This window comes from Theropithecus gelada, chromosome 16 (genome assembly GCF_003255815.1).
Source record: "Theropithecus gelada isolate Dixy chromosome 16, Tgel_1.0, whole genome shotgun sequence".
Lineage (NCBI taxonomy): Eukaryota > Metazoa > Chordata > Mammalia > Primates > Cercopithecidae > Theropithecus > Theropithecus gelada.
The window spans coordinates 29,756,625-29,777,105 of record NC_037684.1 but is presented as its reverse complement, the minus strand read 5'-3'; the positions used below and the strand labels follow the sequence as shown (position 1 = coordinate 29,777,105).

Below are 20,481 nucleotides of genomic sequence, written 5' to 3'. Positions count from 1 at the left end.
GCCTGAGTTCTGCTTACTCACTGAGGCTGCGCTGGGATGTGCAAAGACCACAGACCTCGGTGCCCTCACACCTGTACTTGGTACCAGTCCCAGCTCTGCCATTTCTAACCTCAGTTCCTGCATCTGTATGCGGGGGAACAGCGCAGGCACTTTGAAACCCGCCCATGAGCATGACGGTGTCTGTGAGAGGTCTGGCTCATAGTAGGCCCTCATGGGATCACGGCGTCCATTCTCCCCGCAGCCGCTGACCTCTGCAGGTCAGTTCCCAGGACAGTGGAGCCAAACATAGACCAAGCGGGAAGTTCACCTCCCTGGTACAAAGTACGGCCCTGCTACTCATTAACCTTCACGTGCACCTAAACCTCTGCAGAGAGAGAGAGGGGTTCCTGACGGCAGTGACCACCCACAGGCCTGCCCCACCTCAGATCCCTAGCCTGGGCTCGAGGAGACCAGGAGGTGAGGAAGCACTTCCGGAGGAGAGGCGGTGCTGATGGTAATGGCCGTGGCCTCTGAACACCGGCTATGCACCAGGTCCTCGCAACCACCTCTGAGGGAGGTCGTGTGACCCCGCTTTATAGATGAGGACACTGAGGTTCTGCGGGGAGGTGAACTGCCCCAGTAGTGAGTAGCTGAGATTTGAACCGCTCTGTGGGACTTAGAGAGGCTTCTAGGTGCTGGGAGGGCTGGGAGAGAAGGGGCCTTGGGGCCTTGGCCTCAGGGCCACGAGTGATCCTGCCCAATCTGTAGGAAAGCCAGATCCTGGAGTCTCTGAGGGAGCCTGGGGCGTTCCAGAGAAACCTGTCAGACCGCTTCCCTGCCCCACCCAGTTTCCTGCCCAGTGACTGGGGTGCCTCCTCCCTGCAGCCTTTCCCAGGGAGCCCCAGTGGTTGAGGGTGGGCCCAGGGGACCTCAGAAGCTGCTAGAGGTCCTGGGTGCCTTCTCTTGCCCCTGAGACAGTTGGGTCAGGGCAGCAAGGTGAGTGAACAGGGGCTTCTGGCGGCAGCTGGCCCTTTACTGCCCTGCCCCCTGGGGCTCATCCCCCTAAGAGGTCAGAGATGCAAGCCCAGGACACACACACAGCTGCACCCCTGGGGCTCACTGCTCCCAGGGTATCTCATGGGCAGCGCCTCCCTGGGCCTGTTACCCTTCTGGGCACCCACTCATCCCCAGCCTGCATCCTCATTGAAACCCCTGGGGCCATGGTGATTACATGGCAAGACAGGCAGGACTTGGGGATGGGCTGAAGCTGGGGGCTGGGCCAGGTGACTTCCTGCTTCCTGACTTCCTCCTTTGTGCCCCCAGTAGCCACAATGGAGGTGATGAACCTGATGGAGCAGCCTATCAAGGTGACTGAGTGGCAGCAGACGTACACCTACGACTCGGGTATCCATTCGGGCGCCAACACCTGCGTGCCCTCCGTCAGCAGCAAGGGCATCATGGAGGAGGATGAGGCCTGCGGGCGCCAGTACACGCTCAAGAAGACCACCACCTACACCCAGGGGGTGCCCCCCAGCCAAGGTCAGGACCCCTTGGAACTATTCCATGGGGTAGAAAACCTGCCTGGGTCCTGGAGAGAGGTCAGAGTGAAAGGAGGTGGATTCTAGGGGGTCCCTGGTCTGAGGGAGGAGGCACAGCTCATACTAACAGGGGGCCCACCCAGTCTGAAGGAGGAGGTGCAACTACTTCAGGGTGCTGCATCTGGGAGGGTCACAGAATCCTCTTCTGTGAAGAGGGAAGGTAGGGAGGGAAGGCATGGTCCCTGCCCTCAGGGTGCCTCCAGTCTGAAGGAAGAGGCACAGTCCTTGTCTTCTGTGAATGTAAGAATCTGATGAGGACGTTGGGCGCGGTGGCTTACGCCTGTAATCCCAACACTTTGGGAGACTGAGGTGGGTGGATCACCTGAGGTCAGGAGTTCGAGACCAGCCTGGCCAACATGATGAAACCCCGTCTCTACTAAAAATAAAAAATTAGCCGGGTGTGGTGGCGTGCACCTGTAGTCCCAGCTACTAGGGAGGCTGAGGCAGGAGAATTGTTTGAACCCAGGAGGCGGAGGTTAGAGTGAGCTGAGATTGTGCCACTATACTCCAGCCTGGGTGACAGAGTGAAACTGTGTCTCAAATAATAATAATAATAAAAAAATAAGAATCTGATGAGGAGGCATCACTATGGCTCTCAGGAAGCCCATGGATGGCAGGGAGGACACAGCCCTTTGGCTCTAGGAGCCTCACGTTTGATGGGAGAGCCAGGGACCTAGCCCCCAGAAACCTCCCAGGGATTCTCCTTTGGGTAGAGGAGGTGTAGATCTCAAGCCTGAGGGCCCCTCGTTGGGAGGGAGACCAGGCCTCTGCTGCTGACATGCAGATAGGCCGAGGCTGTGGGACGAGTGACTGACTCAGCTCTGGGGCTTAGTCCTGGCTGGGGGTGCCCCGCCAGCCCAAGCCTCCCCTGCCCCTCTAGGGGAGAGGAGTAGCCAGGCCCTAGAACTGTTGACCACAGGTGCCTCCAGGGCCCTGAACATGCCATGAGGTGGGCTGTGGGCTCTGAGAGTAGTGAGGGTGGACTGCGGCTGGTGGGGCTCTGCGGAGTCAGCCCCTGCACGCCAGTCTCCTCCCTGACAGCTGGTAGGGGGAGTACGGGGCCTCTTGGCTGGGCAGGGCCAGGCACTGTATTGGTAGCAAAAAGTACAGCATCCAGGTGGGAAAGCCATGCAGCTGTCTCCTCCTTCCCAACTAATTAGAGGGTGGAACCTCTGCGTCCCTCTCCCTGGGGGCATCAGGACAGTTGCCAGGGTGTGGCTGCTTGGGCATCTACCTGTGGGACTCCCAGACCCACCCAGGGGGAGGAAGGAAGTTAGAGAGGAACCTGACGTCTCAGCTGAGGACCCAGCTCCTGGCTCCCTGAACCTACAGCCCTGACTTTCCCTCTGATCTGCTGTGAGATGTGATGTTGGTGGCTCTCTGGGCCTCTGTTTGCCTGCCTGTATAGTGGGAGGATTGCCGCTGTTGGGGATGATGAGGGTGTAATTAGACTCCTGAGATTTCAGGGTTGAAAGGAGACCTGATGGGTAAGGGAGGAGAATGGAGTAGGGGTTTGGGCCCCTGAGTCAGGCTGCCTTATAACCCCTCTGTGCCCAGTTTTCCCATCTGTAAAGAGGAGCCAATGATAGTACTTACCTTGCAGGTTCATTGTCAGATTATATGAGAAAATAGCAGGGCACTGAATTCACTGCCAGGCACATAATAAGTGTGCAAAAAAAAAAAAAATTCCCATGATGGACATAACATGTGGGGCCCATTTTACAGATGAGGTTACTGAGGTGATGGTGACTTCCCCAAGGTCCCTGGGGAGAGGTAGAACGGCCAGTCATGTGCTGGGGCTTTGGGCAGGGTGAAAGGTAGCCCAGAGGGCCGAGGTGGGGCTGTGTGCAGCCTGCCCTGCTCCCCAGTGTCTGCCCAGCCCACTGCCCGCACTCAGTCCCTGTCCCCATGGCCCCCAGGTGACCTGGAGTACCAGATGTCCACAACAGCCAGAGCCAAACGGGTGCGGGAGGCCATGTGCCCTGGCGTGTCAGGCGAGGACAGCTCGCTGCTGCTGGCCACCCAGGTGGAGGGGCAGGCCACCAACCTGCAGCGACTGGCCGAGCCATCCCAGCTGCTCAAGTCGGCCATCGTGCATCTCATCAACTACCAGGACGACGCCGAGCTGGCCACTCGAGCCCTGCCCGAGCTCACCAAGCTGCTCAACGACGAGGACCCGGTCTGTGAGGGTCCCGGCTAGGGTGGGGGCTGAGCAGGGAGGGGAGAGAGCAGATGTCCTCAGGGGAGGGACATTGTAGGGGAAGAGGAAGGTTATGACCCGGACTCCCCTGTATGTGACGAGTCTGGGGCCCTCCTCAGCTCTGTGGAAGGGTGTCCCGGCCCCTCCTTAGTGCTCACGTCCCCATACCTGCCTTTGCCCTCCAGGTGGTGGTGACTAAGGCGGCCATGATTGTGAACCAGCTATCAAAGAAGGAGGCGTCGCGGCGGGCCCTGATGGGCTCACCCCAGCTGGTGGCTGCTGTCGTGCGCACCATGCAGAATACCAGTGACCTGGACACGGCCCGCTGTACCACCAGCATCCTGCACAACCTCTCCCACCACCGGGAGGGGCTGCTCGCCATCTTCAAGTCGGGCGGCATCCCTGCTCTGGTCCGCATGCTCAGGTACCCACCCCTGCTCAGTGCAGGAGTCCACGACCCCGTCTCACTTGGGCCTCTCCCCTCCCTTCCCTGGGCTTCCATAAATACCCAGCGAGCAACTATCATGTGCCAGGCAGAGGCACACCCCATCCTGGTGCTCAGTGGCTCACAGCCCAGCAGGGAACACAGGCATGTAAACAGCAGGTTAATGATCAGGATATGACACAGGCTGTGGCAGAAGAGCATTGAGATTGCTCAGAGGTGGAATCGCTTAATGGCAGGGGATTAACAGATGAGTGGAGTTTGGCTAGTGTGGAAGAACGGAAGAGTGTCCCAGGCAGAGGGAACAGCAAATGCAAAGTTCCTTACAAACTTTCTGTTTCTGGGCCCCCTACAAAACGTTGATTGGTCTCATTTCTCGTTTTTTTTGAGATGAGGTCTTGCTGTCGCCCAAGCTGTACTGCAGTGGCATGATCTCAGCTCACTGCAGCCTCCACCTCCTAGGTTTGAATATTCCTTCTGCCTCAGTCTCCTGAGTAGCTGGGATTACAAGTGTCTGCCACCATGCCCAGCTAATTTTTTTTTTTTTTTTTTTTTGAGACAGAGTTTTCCTCTTGTTGCCCAGGCTGGAGTGCAATGGCGCAGTCTCAGCTCACTGCAACCTCCGCCTCCTGGGTTCAAGCGATTCTCCTGCCTTAGCCTCCCAAGTAGCAGGGATTACAGGTGCCCGCCACCACGCCTGGCTAATTTTTGTATTTTTAGTAAAGATGGGGTTTCACCATGTTGGCCAGGCTAGTCTTGAACTCCTGACCTCAGGTGATCTGCCCGCCTTGGCCTCCCAAAGTGCTGGGATTACAGGCGTCTGCCACCATGTTGAGCTCAATTTTGTATTTTTAGTAGAGACGGAGTTTCGCCACGTTGGCCAGGCTGGTCTCGAACTCCTAACCTCAGGTGATCCCCCGCCTCGGCCTCCCAAAGTGCTGAGATTACAGACGTGAGCCACCGCGCCTGGCCTCATTTCTCATCCCTATACCAGGCTGGGAGCTCCATGAAGGGGAGACACTGATTTCATTCCCCTCTGAACGCCTTGGAAGGCCTCTCTAATATGTGGCCTTCCACATGGTAGTTACTTAGTAGGGATCAGTGTCTAGGGACCTACTGTGTGCTCAGCACAGGGCTGGGGGCTCAGAAGCAGGAGGAGTCATTGTCTCAGTTGGGAGAAGACAGGTGCTGTTTGCTTCATGCTTAAGAGCCGGGCAGGCTCAAGGAGTGATGAGATTTTAGCAAAGAGATATTTCCAGAGGGGTGTCAGTAGCGGGTAGGCTTCCTGGGGGAGGTGGGAACCCATACCAGGCTCACATGTATGCCAGGCCCCTGGGACCTCGGCATACTAACCCCTGCCCACCCCCCCAGCTCCCCTGTGGAGTCGGTCCTGTTCTACGCCATCACCACGCTGCATAACCTGCTCCTGTACCAGGAGGGCGCCAAGATGGCCGTGCGCCTGGCTGACGGGCTGCAAAAGATGGTGCCCCTGCTCAACAAGAACAATCCCAAGTTCCTGGCCATCACCACCGACTGCCTGCAGCTCCTGGCCTACGGCAACCAGGAGAGCAAGGTGGGCCCTCCCCAACCCTCCTGAGGCCTGAAGCCCACCCTTGCGTCTCCCTCTATCCTCCACAGCTTTGGGCTGCTGCCCCTTACTCCTTTTAGATGAGATATAGGGGCAGATGTGCATGCTTCATCATGCGACTGAATTGGTCAGAATTATTATTTTGAGTATAAGGAAAAAAAATCACTCATCCTCATACAGCCACTATTGTCATTTCGATATGCTCCGTTAAGAGCTGTTCTGTGGGCAGACTACAGATGTGTGCACATTCTTGTCATCATAACAATCTGCAACATTGCATCTGTTTTCTGCCTGCTTTTTTTTTTTTTTTTTTTTGAGACAGGGTCTCACTCTGTCACCCAGGCTGGAGTGCAGTGGTGTAATCAGGGCTCACTGCAACCTTGACTTCCTGGGCTCAGATGATCCTCCCACCTCGGCCTCCAGAGTAGCTGGGACTTCAGGCATGTGCCACCGTGCCCGACTAGTTCTTTTTTACTCTTCTTTTCTTTTCTTTTTTTTTTTTTTTGAGATGGAGTCTCACTCTGTCGCCTAGGCTGGAGTGCAGTGGCGCGATCTCAGCTGACTGCAACTTCCGCCTCCCGGGTTCAAGTGATTCTCCTGCCTCAGCCTCCCCAGTAGCTGGGATTACAGGTGCCCACCACTATGCTCAGCTAATTTTTGTATTTTTAGTAGAGACAAGGTTTCACCAGGTTGGCCAGGCTGGTCTCAAACTCCTGACCTTAGGTGATCCATCTGCCTTGGCCTCCCAAAGTGCTGGGATTACAGGTGTGAGCCACCGCACTGGGCCCCCGACTAATTTTTTGTAGAGGTGAGATTTCTCCATGTTGCCCAGGCTGGTCTCAAACTCCTGGGTTCAAGTGATCTGTCTGCCTTGGCCTCCCAAAGTGTCAGGATTACAGGTGTGAGCCACTGTGTCTGGCCTGCATGATGTTTAAAAAAAATTTGTTTTTGCTCTGTTGTCCTCAAAACCACCCTCTAATAATGACAGATTGCCTTTCCTTTCCCCTTTCCCCTTTCTTTTTCCTTTTCCTTTCCCTTTTCCTGTCTTCCTCTCTTTCTTCCTTCCTTCCCATTTCTTCCTTTTCTTTCTTTTTTGAGATAGGGTCTCACTGTGTTACCCAGGCTAGAGTGCAGTGGCATGATCCTAGCTCACTGCAACCTCAAAATCCTGAGCTCAAGCATTCCTCCCACCTTAGCCTTCCTGGTAACTAGGACTACAGGAACGTACCACTGAGCTAATTAGCACCTGGGCTAAGTTTTAAATTTTTTGTGGGGATGGGGTCTTGCTCTGTTGCCCAGGCTACCCTCAAGGAATCCTCCTGTCTCAGCCTCCGAAATAGTGGGATTAAAGTCATGAGCCACCATACCCAGCCTACAGATAGCATTTCATTAAGTGGAGACCTTAGGCTTTATTCTGAGGGAGGGTATTTAGATTGCTTCTATTCCACCTTTATAAACAATGCTGTCTAACGAATTAACGAATGTCTTTGGGCATATAGCCTTTGTCAAAGAGTGGAAAAAATTCTCATCGATTTTTAACACTTCTAGGCTTTTAACACTTCTATGGCCAGACTGATTTCCAGAAGGATTGGACTAATTTCCAGTGCCATAACTGGTAATGGGTGTGCATATAGTTTTGTCACATCCTTGTCAGCACTGGGTATTATCCTTTTTTTCAAAATTTTGGCTTACATAACAGTCATGAAACTATTGGGGTGGGCTGGGTGTGGTGGCTCACACCTGTAATCCCAGCACTTTGGGAGGCCGAGGCAGGTGAATTGCCTGAGGTCAGGAGTTTGAAACCAGCCTGGCCAACATAGTGAAACCCTATCCCCACCAAAAATACAGAAATTAGCCAGGCGTGGTGGCACATGCCTGTAATCCCAGCCACTTGGGAGGCTGAGGCATGAGAATTGCTTGAACCCAGGAGGCGAATGTTGCGGTGAGCTGAGATCGTGCCACTGCTCTCCAGCCTGGGTGACACAGCGAGACTCTATCTCAAAAAAACAAACAAACAAAAAACTACTAGGGTGTTTGACTGAGTGTGGTGGCTCACACCTGTAATCCCAGCACTTTGGGAGGCTGAGGTGTGAGGATCATTTGAGGCCAGGAGTTCAAGACCAGCCTGGGCAGCACAGCGAGACCCCCATCTTTATAAAAAGAAAAAAATACATTAAAAGAAAAAACGAACTATTTGTGCATTAGCTGAAGCTCAGTAATGACAGCTCTGTCTCCTGCCCCGCTCCTCCTTGTTCCTGTCATATTTCCCATCCTTCTCACACTCATTCCCTCTTCACCTGCAGCTGATTATCCTGGCCAATAGTGGGCCCCAGGCCCTCGTGCAGATCATGCGTAACTACAGTTATGAGAAGCTGCTCTGGACCACCAGTCGTGTGCTCAAGGTGCTGTCCGTGTGTCCCAGCAATAAGCCTGCCATTGTGGAGGCTGGTGAGTATGATGGCCTTGAGGGCGGCTGGGATGGGAGCTCTGCCCAGCTGCCAAGCTCAGTCAGCCATGCTGCCCGTGGCTGATGGCACCCCTATCCCTGCCCCAGGTGGGATGCAGGCCCTGGGCAAGCACCTGACCAGCAACAGCCCCCGCCTGGTGCAGAACTGCCTGTGGACCCTGCGCAACCTCTCGGACGTGGCCACAAAGCAGGTGAGGGAGGTATCTGGGCTTGGGGTTGACCTCTTCAGCTGCCCCATCCAGCCTCCTGTCTGGGCATCTGACCTTAGGTACTGTGGTCTCTAAATCTCTGGGGGCTGGATACTGGGAGCTCTAAATCTCTCTTCCTTGTGGCTGCGGCTGGAAATGCCTTGAAGACCTTCATCTCTTTTTTTTTGGTTTTTGACAGAGTCTCGCTCGTCACCCAGGCTGGAGTGCAGTGGTGCAATCTCCGCTTACTGCAAGATCCGCCTCCTGGGCTCAAGCGATTCTCCTGCCTCACCCTCCCGAGTAGTTGGGACTACAGGAGTGTGCCACCATGTCTGGCTAATTTTTGTATTTTTAGTAGAGACAGGGTTTCACCATGTTGGTCAGGCTGGTCTCGAACTCCTGACCTCAGGTGATCCACCCGCCTTGGCCTCCCAAAGTGCTGGGATTACAGGCGTGAGCCGCCGCGTCCAGCAAAAGAACAGTTTTGACCTGGGCCCTGGGCTGGGGCAATAGTTTACCAAGAGATAGACCCCCATGACTAAAAATACAATTTAAGGAAAAATGCAGCTCCAGGGCAAGTGCCCTGTGCCTCCTTTCAACAACCATTCCTCAGGCCTCCCCCAGCAATATGCTGTTTATCAAGTGCCCACCCTCTGCTGGCCCTCTGCGTGGCATTTGTGGACATTAGCTTGTTCAGCCTGGGGTTAGAGTGTGGGACCCTGTGGGTTAGATGAAGACACTGAGGCTGGGGGAGGTAATGGCCATGGTCAGAGGTAGTAAATGGCAGAACTGGAATTTGAACTCAGGACTGTCCGTCCCCAAAGCTGGAGTTTTTCTGTCCCACCACAAGGCCTACGTGTCTCCCTGGGAGAAGTGAGACGTCTGAGTTAGTGATTTTACTGGAAGTGGATTTGGCTCAGGGCCCCAGGGTGGTGGGGCAGCAGTGAAGGCCCAGAAAGGTGAAACATGAGTAGATGTGGCTCAGCTGGGCCACTGAAACATGTGGCCCCCTCAACAATTGCCTCCTGGTCTCAAGGCCTCCCTTGGACACCGTACTTTGGCCTGAGGAGGGTTCTGCCTGGGTCTGAGGCCCCCAGGGAAAGGCTGATGGGTTGGAGGGAAGAGATGTGGGGCTTAGAGTCAGGCCTGGGTTCAGATCCAGCCACTGGCTGTGTGTCTGTGGGCAAGTTCCTCAACTTCTCTGAGCCTCATTGCCTCATTTGCACCACAAGATAATAACACCCTCTCACAGGGTGTGGTGGGTCATGGGGATGAAAGTTCCCGGGCACACACAGGCATGGCTGACCCCTTTAGGTCATCCTGCTCCCCTCAGACATATTCGAGAAGGCTCCCTGGAGTTGGCTGCTCCCTGACTCCCCCATCCCTTCCTTTCCCTCCAGGAGGGCCTGGAGAGTGTGCTGAAGATTCTGGTGAACCAGCTAAGCGTGGATGATGTCAACGTCCTCACCTGTGCCACGGGTACACTCTCCAACCTGACTTGCAACAACAGCAAGAACAAGACGCTGGTGACACAGAACAGTGGTGTGGAGGCTCTCATCCACGCCATCCTGCGCGCTGGTGACAAGGACGACATCACAGAGCCTGCCGTCTGCGCCCTGCGCCACCTCACTAGCCGCCACCCTGAGGCTGAGATGGCCCAGAACTCTGTGCGTCTCAACTATGGCATCCCGGCCATTGTGAAGCTGCTCAACCAGCCCAACCAGTGGCCACTGGTCAAGGTACTGCTGTTAGGCGAGGGGTAGGAGCTCCCTGCAGCAGGCTTAGGTGCTGTATTGGTATAGGCTAAGCTGCTATAGCAAAGAAGCCCTAAATACAGTGGCTTGAATAAGACAGAAGTTTATTTCTCTCTCGTGTAATAGTTTAGACCTCAACAATGGCTCTGCTCTCCAGATTCTTTCTATCTTCTAGCTCTACCAGCCCCTAGGGCAGAGCTCAGAGTTCAAAATGCACATGAGTACCCTGGGCGGTTTCACTAAACTGCAGGTTCCACGGGCTCATGCCTGTAATTCCAGCACTTTGGGAGGCCAAGGTAGGAGGATTGCTTGAGGCCAGGAATTTGAAACCAGCCTGGACAACATAGCAAGACTTGTCTCGACGACAACAGCAAAAATTAGCCGGGTGTGGTGGTGCGCACTTGTAGTCCCAGCTACTGGGGAGGAAAGGCTGAGGTGGGAGTATCGCTTGAGCACAGGAATTGGAGGTTACAGTGAGCTATGACTGCATCAGTGCACTTCAGCCTGGGTGACAGAGCAAGAACCCATGTCTTAAAAGAAAAACAGGAGGCTGGGTGCAGATGCAGACATCTGTAGTTCTAGCACTTTGGGAGGCAGAGGTGGAGGCGGACGTGGAAGGATCACTTGAGGCCAGGAGTTTGAGACCAGCCTGGGTAACATATTGATACGCCCATCTCTTACAAAAAATTTGAAAAACAAAAAAAAACAAACAAGCAATCTAAAACAAACACACACACACACACACACACGGACACACACTGCAGGTCCTAATTCAGCAGGCCTGCTGCGGAGGGCCTGCGATTCCATATGTCTTTTTTTTTATTGTTTTGAGACAATGTCTTTGTCTATTGCCCAGGCTGGAGTGCAGTGGTACAATCTTGGCTCACTGCAACCTCTACCTCCCGGGTTCAAGCGATTCTCCTGCCTTGGCCTCCTGAGTAGTTGAGATTATAGGTGCACGCCACCATGTCCGGATAATTTTTGTATTTTTAGTAGATTTTGCCATGTTGCTCAGAATGGTCTCAAACTCCTGAACTCAAGCAATCCACCAGCCTCGGCCTCCCAAAGTGCGGGGATTACAGGTGTAAGACACCGGGCCCGGACAATTCTGTATTTCTTTTCTTTTTTTTTTTTTTTTTTTTTGAGACGGAGTTTTGGTCTCGTTTCCCAGGCTGGAGTGTAATAGCACAGTCTCGGTTCACCGCAACCTCCGCCTCCTGGGTTCAAGCGATTCTCCTGCATCAGCCTCCCAAGTAGCTGGGTCTACAGGCGTGTGCCACCATGCCCAGCTAATTTTGTATTTTTTAGTTGAGACAGGATTTCTCTCTGTTGGTCGGGCTGGTCTCGAACTCCTGACTTCAGGTGATCCACCCACCTCGGCCTTCCAAAGTGCTAGGATTACAGGCGTGAGCCACCGTGCCCGGCCCAATTCTGTATTTCTAACAAGCTCGCAGGCGCTGCTACTGGTCCATGGAGCACATTTCTTATGCCACTGGGTATAGACGAGAGAGTTGTCCTCACATGAATGAGTGGACTGTATCATCCCCACAGATGTGTTCTAGCCCTGAGAACTGGGAAGGGCTAGCGGCCACCAGAAAGTGGCAGGCATCACTCCTGCTCACACCCCAGAACTTGGTCATTCGGCCACATCAAGGTGCAAGGAGGTTAGGAAATGTGATCACCAGCCAGATGGCCGTGTGTCCTGCTGAAAATCAGGAGAGCCCCTACAGAGACACAGGGCAGAGAGGATTCTGGGGGATGCTTAGCCTCTCCCATAGGGAGTTGGGCGTGTGAAGGGGTGGGGTCTTCTTCTTGAGGCTACCTGGGTGGAAGAGAGATGTGTGTCACTTCCCTGTCAGGCAGGGGAAGTGAGAGTGGGCCAGGGGGTGGGCAGGCCCAAGGGACAGTTATGGAGGAAGGCATGTGTATGTGTGTGTATCCATATGTAGAGACAAGGAAGGCAGCCAAAGGCAAGGTGGCATCTGGTGCCAGAGAGTGAGGAAGCTACCATAGATGAGGGTCTTGTCAACAGGCACAGGAGCCAGCTGGCAGGGACATCCGCTAGCTACATTTAAGACAATTTAATAGTACAGACAAGCCAGGTGCAGTGGCTCACGCCTGTAATCCTAGCACTTTGGGAGGCCGAGGCGGGAGGATTACCTGATGTCAGGAGTTTGAGACCAGCCTGGCCAACATAGTAAGTCCCCGCCTCCACAAAAAATCCAAAAATTAGCTGGTCATGGTGGCCTGTGCCTGTAATCTCAGCTACTCGGAAGGCCAAGGCAGAAGAATTACTTGAACCCAGAAGGCAGAGGTTGCAGTGAGCTGAGATCTCTCCATTGCACTCCATCCAGCCTGGGTGACAGAGAGAGACTCCGTCTCAAAAAGAAAAACAAAACAAAAAAACAAATCAGTGCAGATAAGAATGACTGTAAGTGATTCTATACATTGAATTATTATCACTTATTATTATTATTTTTGAGACGGAGTCTTGCTGTGTTGCCCAGGCCGGAGTGCAGTGGCACGATCTCAGCTCACTGCAATCTCCGCCTCCCAGATTCAAGCAATTTCCAGCTAATTTCTGTATTTTTAGTAGAGACGTAGTTTCACCATGTTGGACAGGCTGGTCTCGAACTCCTGACCTAAAGTGATCTGCCTGCCTCGGCCTCCCAAAGTGCTGGGATTACAGGCGTGAGCCACTGCTCCCGGCCTGTACATTGAATTAAAAAAAAGAAAATCCATGTTTAGAAAAAAAAATGTCAGTGTGACTCCTCCTTGAAGCTTGGTCCCTGCTGCAAACCTGAGGTGGGGCTTTGCATCCTAATCCAGCAGCTAAGTGGCAAGTGACCTTGGCAAGTCATTTGCCGTGTGCTCACATCCCCATCTCATGTGATTTTCATCCCTGCCCTCCTGGCATCTTGTTTTGAGGATGAAATGGATGACACCTTGAGAGGCTCTGGGAGGCCAGAGTGGCTCCTGTGGGTCAAGGACCCTGGGGAGGAAATCTCAGGACACCTCCTTCCAGAGCTGCCCTGCTGGGGATTCATGACAGTGTGAGCACCACCCAAGCAGGAGGCTTCGGGGCCACCTAGAGCAAAGACTTCCTGAGATTCAGGCTTGGGGAATGATCAGAAAAGCAAGCAAGGCCATGGTGTCTGGGGGGTGGTGGTTAAGAGAGAGGGGACAGGGTGAGGGTCTGGGCATGGGGCTGGCAGGATGTTCTGGAATGGGGTGTCATTTTAGCAAAGGCTGTTAGAATTAGCCATGAGCGGCTGGGCGCAGTAGCTCACGCTTGTAATCCCGGCACTTTGGGAGGCCGAGGCGGGCGGATCACCTGAGGTCAGGAGTTTGAGACCAGCCTGACCAACATGGCGAAACCCCATCTCTACTAAAAATATAAAAAATTAGCTGGGCGTGGTGGCGGGCTTCTGTAATTGCAGCTACTCAGGAGGCTGAGGCAGGAGAATCGCTTGAACCCAGGAGGTGGAGGTTGCAATGAGGTGAGATTGCATCACTGCACTCCAGCCTGGGTAACAAGAGTGAAACGCTGTCTCAAAAAAAAAAAAAAAAGAAAGAAAGAAAAGGATTAGCCATGAGCAACCCCAGATCCTGTGGATTAAGTGACATGGCTGGGATGGTCTCCTTCTCTGGATATCTTCTAGTGTGCCTGTGTCTGGCCTCGGGGACAGAAGAGGTGAAGGAGGGAGGGGATACCTGAAGCTGGGAAACTGGGATCCTTCAGATGTCCAAGAAGTGCCCCTGATCGCTGCCCCTTTTTTTTTGCCAGGCAACCATTGGCTTGATCAGGAATCTGGCCCTGTGCCCAGCCAACCATGCCCCACTGCAGGAGGCAGCGGTCATCCCTCGCCTCGTCCAACTGCTGGTCAAGGCCCACCAGGATGCCCAGCGCCACGTAGCTGCAGGCACACAGCAGCCCTACACGGTATGTGAGCTGGTGGTGCCTGTGACAACCTTCCTGGGGGGCAGGTGTCCTCTGTGGGTGTGGGTGTGAATGCAGAGGTCAGTTGCAACTGATGCCAATTCCAAGAGCCTGTGAAGTTCATTCGGCTGACAGCACCTGTCCCATGCCCCCTGCCTCCTCTCTCGCAGGATGGTGTGAGGATGGAGGAGATTGTGGAGGGCTGCACCGGAGCCCTGCACATCCTCGCCCGGGACCCCATGAATCGCATGGAGATCTTCCGGCTCAACACCATCCCTCTGTTTGTGCAGGTGAGTCTGGGGCAGGTGTGCAGGAGAGGTGCCCCCACCACTGCTTAGAGGGCAAGGTTAGGAGTCCCAGATTTTGGGGGCCTGGACCAGGCATCAAGAGGTCTTTGGAGGAGTTTGGAGGAAAGTGGCCACACCAGACTGACTACTTAGCAACCCCCTGCACAGGCATGGCTTTCTAAGCTTCAAAGCAAGGAAAGAGATCACAAATGGAAAAAACAAAAAAAAACCTTGAGATTCAACCACATAAACATGAAAACCATCTATTTCAGAAAGAACCTTAAAAAAGCATTAAAAAAAAAAATCAGCAAACTGGGAGAATACGTGCAAGTACCATAACAGACAAGAGTTTAACATCTTTCATGTCAGTGACTTCTTTAACACTAGATTCCAATGGTTAGATGAGGCAGAGTCACAGGTAATTTCAAGGTAATTCATGAACAACGCTCAGCCCAGTTTAAAGCAGTAACACTTACTCCCCAGTGATGGCCCGTTTTCCACTATGGAATTGCTACAGGGTGGAGGTGGGCAGGGCTGTGGGGTGTGTTGTCCGGCCTGCCTCACCCCTTCCCACCTCTCCCCTGCTTCCCATGTCCCCTCTCCCCAGCTCCTGTACTCGTCGGTGGAGAACATCCAGCGCGTGGCTGCCGGGGTGCTGTGTGAGCTGGCCCAGGACAAGGAGGCGGCCGACGCCATTGATGCAGAGGGGGCCTCAGCCCCACTCATGGAGTTGCTGCACTCCCGCAACGAGGGCACTGGTGAGCTGGGAGAGGGCAGCTGGGTCCCACTCACCCAGCCATGATGGAGGCTGGCAGACGTTTAACCTGGCTTTTCCTCTCCTCTCTGCTCAGCCACCTACGCTGCTGCTGTCCTGTTCCGCATCTCTGAGGACAAGAACCCAGACTACCGGAAGCGTGTGTCCGTGGAGCTCACCAACTCCCTCTTCAAGCATGACCCGGCTGCCTGGGAGGCTGTGAGTATCCTAGGCTGGACCGCAGTAGTTGGTTGCACAAGTTGTGCACTGCCCAAGGGCAACTTGACTTTTGGGGGTCTCCTACTACTGTCAACTTTATAGATTTTTATTTTGTAATTGGATCATTTATAACAATTCCTAGCAGATGGAAGTAGTAGGTTGAACCATATGTCCACACAATGCCAATTTTTATTTTGCCCAAATGAGTATACGGTGTTTGAGGAGGGGGTGCTTTTCCTAATTTGCGTGGAGGTGCTGGATAGGCTACAGGTGGTCTTTTCCAGGGTGGAGCAGTGCCCTGCACCCATTCGTGAGTCCTCTGCCTCCTACCCTCCTCCCATGAGCTGCTCTAATCCAGCAGGAGTTCCTGCTCCATGAATGGGGAACCCTCCTCCCTGGGGAGTACTGAGGACACGAGTACATCAGGGCACTGGGTGACCCCATTTCATCATCCTGTATTCCTCCAAGGCCTCTTTGCTTTTCTCTGGCCCCCTCTTTTATTTATTTATTTGTTTTTATTTTTTTTTGAGACGGAGTCTTGGTCTGTCGCCAGGCTGGAGTGCAGTGGCGTGATCTTGGCTCACTGCAACCTCTGCCTCCTGGTTTCAAGCAATTCTCCTGCCTTAGCCTCCTGAGTAACTGGAACTACAGGCACATGCTACCACACCCAGCTAATTTTTGTATTTTTAGTAGAGATGGGGTTTCCCCATGTTGGCTAGGATGATCTCAATCTCCTGACCTTGTAATCTGCCCACCTTGGCCTCCCAAAGTGCTGGGATTACAGGTGTGAGCCACTGTACCCGGGCTATTTTTTATTTTTTTCGAGACGGAGTCTCGCTCTGTGGCCCAGGCTGGAGTGCAGTGGCGCAGTCTCGGCTCACTGCATCCTCTGTCTCCCCATTCAAGCAATTCTCCTGCCTCAGCCTCCCAAGTAGCTGGGATTACAGGTGTGCACCACCACGCACAGCTATTTTTTTGTATTTTTAGTAGAGACGGGGTTTCACCACGTTGGCCAGGCTGGTCCGAAACTCGTGACCTCAAGTGATCCGCCTGCCTCCACCTCCCAGATTGCTGGGATTACAGGCGTGAGCCACCACATCCGGCCCAGCCCCTTCTTTTAGAAGCATCTCTCCCTGCCCCCCAGCTGATATCCAGCTTGGAGCCTGCATTTTCTTTTTTTTTTTTTTGAGACGGAGTCTCACTCTGCCGCCCAGGCTGGAGTGCAGTGGCCGGATCTCAGCTCACTGCAAGCTCCGCCTCCCGAGTTCACGCCATTCTCCTGCCTCAGCCTCCTGAGTAGCTGGGACTACAGGCGTCCGCCACCTCGCCCGGCTAGTTTTTTGTATTTTTTTTAGTAGAGACGGGGTTTCACCGTGTTAGCCAGGGTGGTCTCGATCTCCTGACCTCGTGATCCGCCCGCCTCTGCCTCCCAAAGTGCTGGGATTACAGGCTGGAGCCACCACGCCCGGCCGGAGCCTGCATTTTCAAACCTCTCCTCCATGTTTCTCTCTCCTTTTTCAGGCCCAGAGCATGATTCCCATCAATGAGCCCTACGGAGATGGTAAGTGTGTGCCAGGCTCTTCAGGACCCTGGAGATCCTGGGTGGCTGTGTGGGTGTGTGTGAGGGGGCAATATTATGTCTCTGGGGCCAGAGGACCAGTGGCAACTGCTCTGTGGCATCCACATGTACCCCAGTCTAGATGCCCTGGTGTGGGGTCTGGGGAGGGGGTCAGGCCCACCAGGGGTGGGCATGGGTAAAGGAGGCAGCTGAAGGCTGTGCAGACTGCTCCCTGAAGGGTGGCTTGCAGACCCTAGGACCGACACCCACTTTTCGTCCCCAGACATGGATGCCACCTACCGCCCCATGTACTCCAGCGATGTGCCCCTTGACCCGCTGGAGATGCACATGGACATGGACGGAGACTACCCCATCGACACCTACAGCGACGGCCTCAGGCCCCCATACCCCACTGCAGACCACATGCTGGCCTAGGCGGCCTGGCCCCAGTACGGCCCCCTCTTTGCAGGCTTTTCCCTCCTCTCTAGAACCTACTTCTGTTGGAGGCCCTCCCATCTCCCCGCTGAAACCTGTGCTTCTTTTTTGGGGGGACCCTTTGCTGCTGAGCTTCCCCAAGCACGGCGTGCCCTGGCCTGCCGCCTTCTTGTGTCCTTGGTAGGGGTGGGGAGTCCTGTTCCTGCTGGCCCCTTCTGGGGGTGGTGGGCAGGTGACACGGAGTGGCATGAGTTTCTGTGGATGCAGGTCCACTGAGCCCCTTACCCTTGTCTGTCCCCACTCCCCCAACAGGTGCGGTTCCTCATCTGAGAGGCTCTCCGTGCAGGCGATGGGGCAAGACAGAAAAGTGCCTGAGCTGGGGAAGCCGGGGCGTGACTTCCTGCTGCACCCCGTGCCTCCAGAGGTCCTCCGTAGGGTCTTTCTTGGGATAGTGTTCTGCTCCTGCTTTTCTGTCCTGGGCATGGGTCCAGGGCCTAACACCCCCTCCCCGCCCCTGTGGCCCTGGCCACTAAAGCTTCAGACTCAAGCACCCTTTCTGTTTCCCCCCAGCAACCCCCCCAAACCCCCAGCCTCCCTGTCTCCAGCTGCCTGGGCCTGGAAGGACTTTGGTTCCTTCTCTGGGTCTGATTTTCTCACTGAACTCCACTGACCAACTGCCCTAAGCCCCCAGGGTCTCCAGGGCCCAGGTTCAAGACCCAACCCCCCGAAATCCAAAGCTTCTCTTGAAAAGTTCAGGGACCGTCCAGGGGAGATGGGGAGGAGATATGGAGTGAGTCACCTGCTCCAGGAGACGCCGACTTCTCTCTCCAGGATGCTTAGTTGGCTTTGCCCACCCCTCACTCCCCGGGGAGCTCTGGGGACAGCTCCCTCACACCCCTGTCCCACCCACACAGCTGCCCTAGCTGACCCTGAGAAGTGCTCTTGGCTGACCCCTCTGGTGTGTGGTGAGGGGCTTTCTCTTCCCCTTCCTGTTTCAGACCCCCCCATCTCCCGCACGTGGTGTGGGGGCCTGGGGGAGGTCCCAGCAGAGTGTTTTATTATTACCGCTTTATGTTTTTGGTTATTGGTTTTTTTGTATAGACCAAAGCAAAGAAAATAAAAATAACACAGATGCGTTGGAGGCTGTTTAGGGGAGTGGGGTGGGAAAGTCGAGGGGCTTCCCTCGCGGCCTGGCGCCCTCCTTGGCTGGGTCCTGCGGGTTCTCAGGGCCGCCTTGCATGTGGGACGAACTAGAAGAGGCGAGCTGGGGAGCCAGGAGTGTTGGAGGAGCCGGAGTGGATTTAACCCGATATGTGCTTATAGGGCGAGGACGGGGGAAGAGGTGAATGGGGGTGAGTCCCTCACTTCCGGAGGCCAGGCCTTGTTTCTCTCTCAAACAGGCAAGCTCCTGGCTGGCTCTCCTCCCGTCCAGCCTTAAAGTGAATATGGCAGATGTCCCTGTGCTTAACGCTCCCTGAGGCTTATGGCCTGGAGTCCAGACCCCTTGTTGGTTGACTGTGGGCCCACCCCAGCTCCTGCCCACCTCCCCTCTGTCTTCCCTCCACCACCTACTCTGCCCTCAGCCATGCCCGGGACAGCCAGCAGCCCCGTCCTGTTCTTTGTCCATGCTGTTCCCGCTGTCTGGGTGCCTCCACTGTTCACCTGCTGGGATCGGCTCAGACCTGACTCCAGGAACACCTGCGCCATGACCTCCACCCCCAGCAGGGATGAGCAGGTGCCCCTCCTGCTGTGCTCCACGATGCCCCGTGCACAACTGTCATTTCACCCATCACGTTGGTCTGTCCTTCAGCTCATGTGACAGTTCCCCCACCCACAACCCCAAATTCTCCTTTCTGAGGGGGTGCTGGTTACAATGCACCTGGCAAACCTGAGAACCTGCAGCGCCTGTGCACCTGCCCAGGGCCCGATGCCTTCTTTCTATGCCCGCCTGGAGCTCAGGGCAGTGGAGGGAGGCCATGGCCTCATTCACAGAGGATTGGTGGGACGTGGGGCTGGGGCTGGAGACAGGGAGGTGCTTCCAATTAGGGGCTGGCTGTAAGGTCCAGACACGAGGGAATGAGACACAGCTGAGCTCTGCCGACTAGAGCCGGGGGAGTAGGGAGGGGACAGAGTTTTCAGAACTGCAGAGGATCCGAAAATCTTTTAACGATGCCCTTGCTCTTTTTTTTTTTTTTTTTTTTTTTGAGACTGAGTTTCACTCTTATCTCCCAGGCTGGAGTGCAATGGCACAATCGCGGCTCACCACAACCTCCGCCTCTTGGGTTCAAGTGATTCTCCTGCCTCAGGCTCTCCAATAGCTGGGACTACAGGCACGCATCACCACGCCCGGCTAATTTTTGTATTTTTAGTAGAGATGGGGTTTATCCATGTTGGCCAGGCTGGTCTTGAACTCCCGACCTCAGATTCTCCACCCGTCTCAGCCTCCCAAAGTACTGTGATTACAGGTGTGAGCCACCATCCCCGGCCAACAATGCCGTTTATATGTGCTCCATGTTCAGGACCCTGGCAGGAAACACTTGAGTTGGGTGATTTGAGGAGACTGTGGTAAGGGGACAGTTTACAAAGGTGTAGGCATGTATGGGAAAAAGCAAGGGATAGGACAGGGCGCCGGGCTATTTATAGTGATATGACCTCTGGCCTGATACTGGGAGGAGTGGGGTGCTCCCTGGGACAAGACCCTGTGGATGAGGCTTCCTGACAAGGGGAGGCTGTGAGCGGGCTCCCTCCTACCAGAGCTCCCTACTGGCCCAGCCCAAGCAGAAACCAGAGCCCATTCACGTCCATTCCTGTCATCTCCCACCGCCCAGCGCAGAGTAGAGAGGTCTGGAGAAGCCAATGAAGACAGATAACTGCCACATGGACACCATTTCCCCCACCCCAGCTTTCCAAAAGAGGGCCAGAGGCACCCCACAGAAAAGGACTGCTCTCTCAAGCCTCATGACAGGTGCTGAGGACAAGGGAAAGGAGAGAGCTAAGTCCCCATGCTAAGGGGCAGTGCTAGATTTGAGCTTCACAGTAAGCCCTCAGCTTCCTGGCAGCCCAGCCAAAATG

General features: G+C 54.6%; 1 protein-coding gene across 5 annotated transcripts in view; it reads left to right on the top strand.

The window, feature by feature from the left end:
- Window positions 1-18,544, top strand: part of JUP (junction plakoglobin) — a 32,536-nt gene extending 13,992 nt beyond the window's left edge. For 3 of the 5 annotated variants that reach the window (XM_025361663.1, XM_025361666.1, XM_025361662.1), the window contains exons 2-15: window positions 1,303-1,518; window positions 3,497-3,756; window positions 3,963-4,201; window positions 5,591-5,792; window positions 8,111-8,255; window positions 8,362-8,465; window positions 9,863-10,201; window positions 14,004-14,159; window positions 14,327-14,446; window positions 15,051-15,201; window positions 15,295-15,416; window positions 16,938-16,977; window positions 17,258-17,423; window positions 17,722-18,544. In XM_025361663.1, the coding sequence (XP_025217448.1) occupies window positions 1,311-1,518; window positions 3,497-3,756; window positions 3,963-4,201; window positions 5,591-5,792; window positions 8,111-8,255; window positions 8,362-8,465; window positions 9,863-10,201; window positions 14,004-14,159; window positions 14,327-14,446; window positions 15,051-15,201; window positions 15,295-15,416; window positions 16,938-16,977; window positions 17,258-17,409 (2,238 nt within the window). In that variant the 5' untranslated portion in view covers window positions 1,303-1,310 and the 3' untranslated portion in view covers window positions 17,410-17,423; window positions 17,722-18,544. Of the gene's footprint in view, window positions 1-241; window positions 351-1,302; window positions 1,519-3,496; window positions 3,757-3,962; window positions 4,202-5,590; window positions 5,793-8,110; window positions 8,256-8,361; window positions 8,466-9,862; window positions 10,202-14,003; window positions 14,160-14,326; window positions 14,447-15,050; window positions 15,202-15,294; window positions 15,417-16,937; window positions 16,978-17,257; window positions 17,424-17,721 lie in introns of all 5 variants that reach the window. The other 2 variants (XM_025361664.1, XM_025361665.1) reach the window with 2 other exon arrangements.
- Window positions 18,545-20,481: the final 1,937 nt, after the last annotated feature.